Genomic DNA, 959 nt, shown 5'->3' on the forward strand with positions numbered 1-959 from the left:
AAGATCATGTGACACTGAAGACTGCAGTAATGATGCTGAAAATTATGCTGTTATTTTAAATTGTAATAACATTTCACAATATTACTGTTTTTGCTATATGGATCAAATAAAGGCAGCCTTGGTGAGCAAAAGAGACTTCTTTAAAAAAAAAAAAAAAACATTATAAAAAATCTTACAAACACCCACCTGTGGCACTAGCATACACAACTCTCGCCCGGGGCAGTTTGTTCTGCAAGTCCAGGACGGCTTTACCCATCTTGGTGGAGGTCGCATTTTTAGCCTTATGGCACTCGTCAAACACAATCTGAGGTTAAAGGTCAAGGGTCAACAGCACTGCTACAATACTTTTGTTCATGCATATTAAGAGTTAATTAGTATTCAGCTACTGTGTGAACTATGATGCTACACAGAGGTTAGCCAATCATAACACAGATCATTTGCATATCATGTTATTCTTAAAGGTAAAGAAGCAAAAACACCATGCAACCTTGTAAATAAGTCCCTTTGAAAACAACGGACACTAATTTATGCCACAGAGGTTTACAAATACTGCTGAATGGTGATTTCCAGCTAAAGTCATTACTTTCTAGAAGATTTCAAATGCATGCACAAGCTGGAAGTGAAGGATATGACTCCATCGAAGTTGGGTTTGCACCAGTCCAGGATCTGTTTGAGTCTGGTGCGGTGCTGCCCGCCGGCCTGGCTCTCTCCAATCAGCGCTGAGTATGTGGCGAATAAAACGCCCTCTGAGGTAGCCATATCTCCGTATTTAATCTGTGTGAAAGAGGAAAAGCAGACATAGACATTTAATGACCCAACAAGAAATAAGTAACATGACTGAACCAAAGTCTCCAGACCAGAGCGCAAGAAAGCAAAATACATACAAGTAGATTTTTGAATATTACTAGTTCACACAAATATGTGACCCTGGAGCACAAAAGCAGTCTTAAGTCTCTGGG

General features: G+C 39.7%; 1 protein-coding gene across 1 annotated transcript; it reads right to left on the reverse strand.

Annotated features, from left to right (window-relative positions):
• Window positions 1–186: 186 nt before the first annotated feature.
• On the reverse strand, window positions 187–779 carry LOC107735739 (protein strawberry notch homolog 2-like; the record flags this gene model as incomplete). The annotated part of the gene is made up of 2 exons (XM_016547326.1): window positions 631–779; window positions 187–304 (listed from the first exon to the last, which is right to left on the reverse strand). Coding segments are annotated over exons 1-2 (247 nt in total), but the record flags the coding sequence as incomplete, so codon positions are not given.
• Window positions 780–959: the final 180 nt, after the last annotated feature.

This window comes from Sinocyclocheilus rhinocerous, unplaced genomic scaffold (genome assembly GCF_001515625.1).
Source record: "Sinocyclocheilus rhinocerous isolate Xijiao unplaced genomic scaffold, SAMN03320098_v1.1 C36269892, whole genome shotgun sequence".
Taxonomy (NCBI): domain Eukaryota; kingdom Metazoa; phylum Chordata; class Actinopteri; order Cypriniformes; family Cyprinidae; genus Sinocyclocheilus; species Sinocyclocheilus rhinocerous.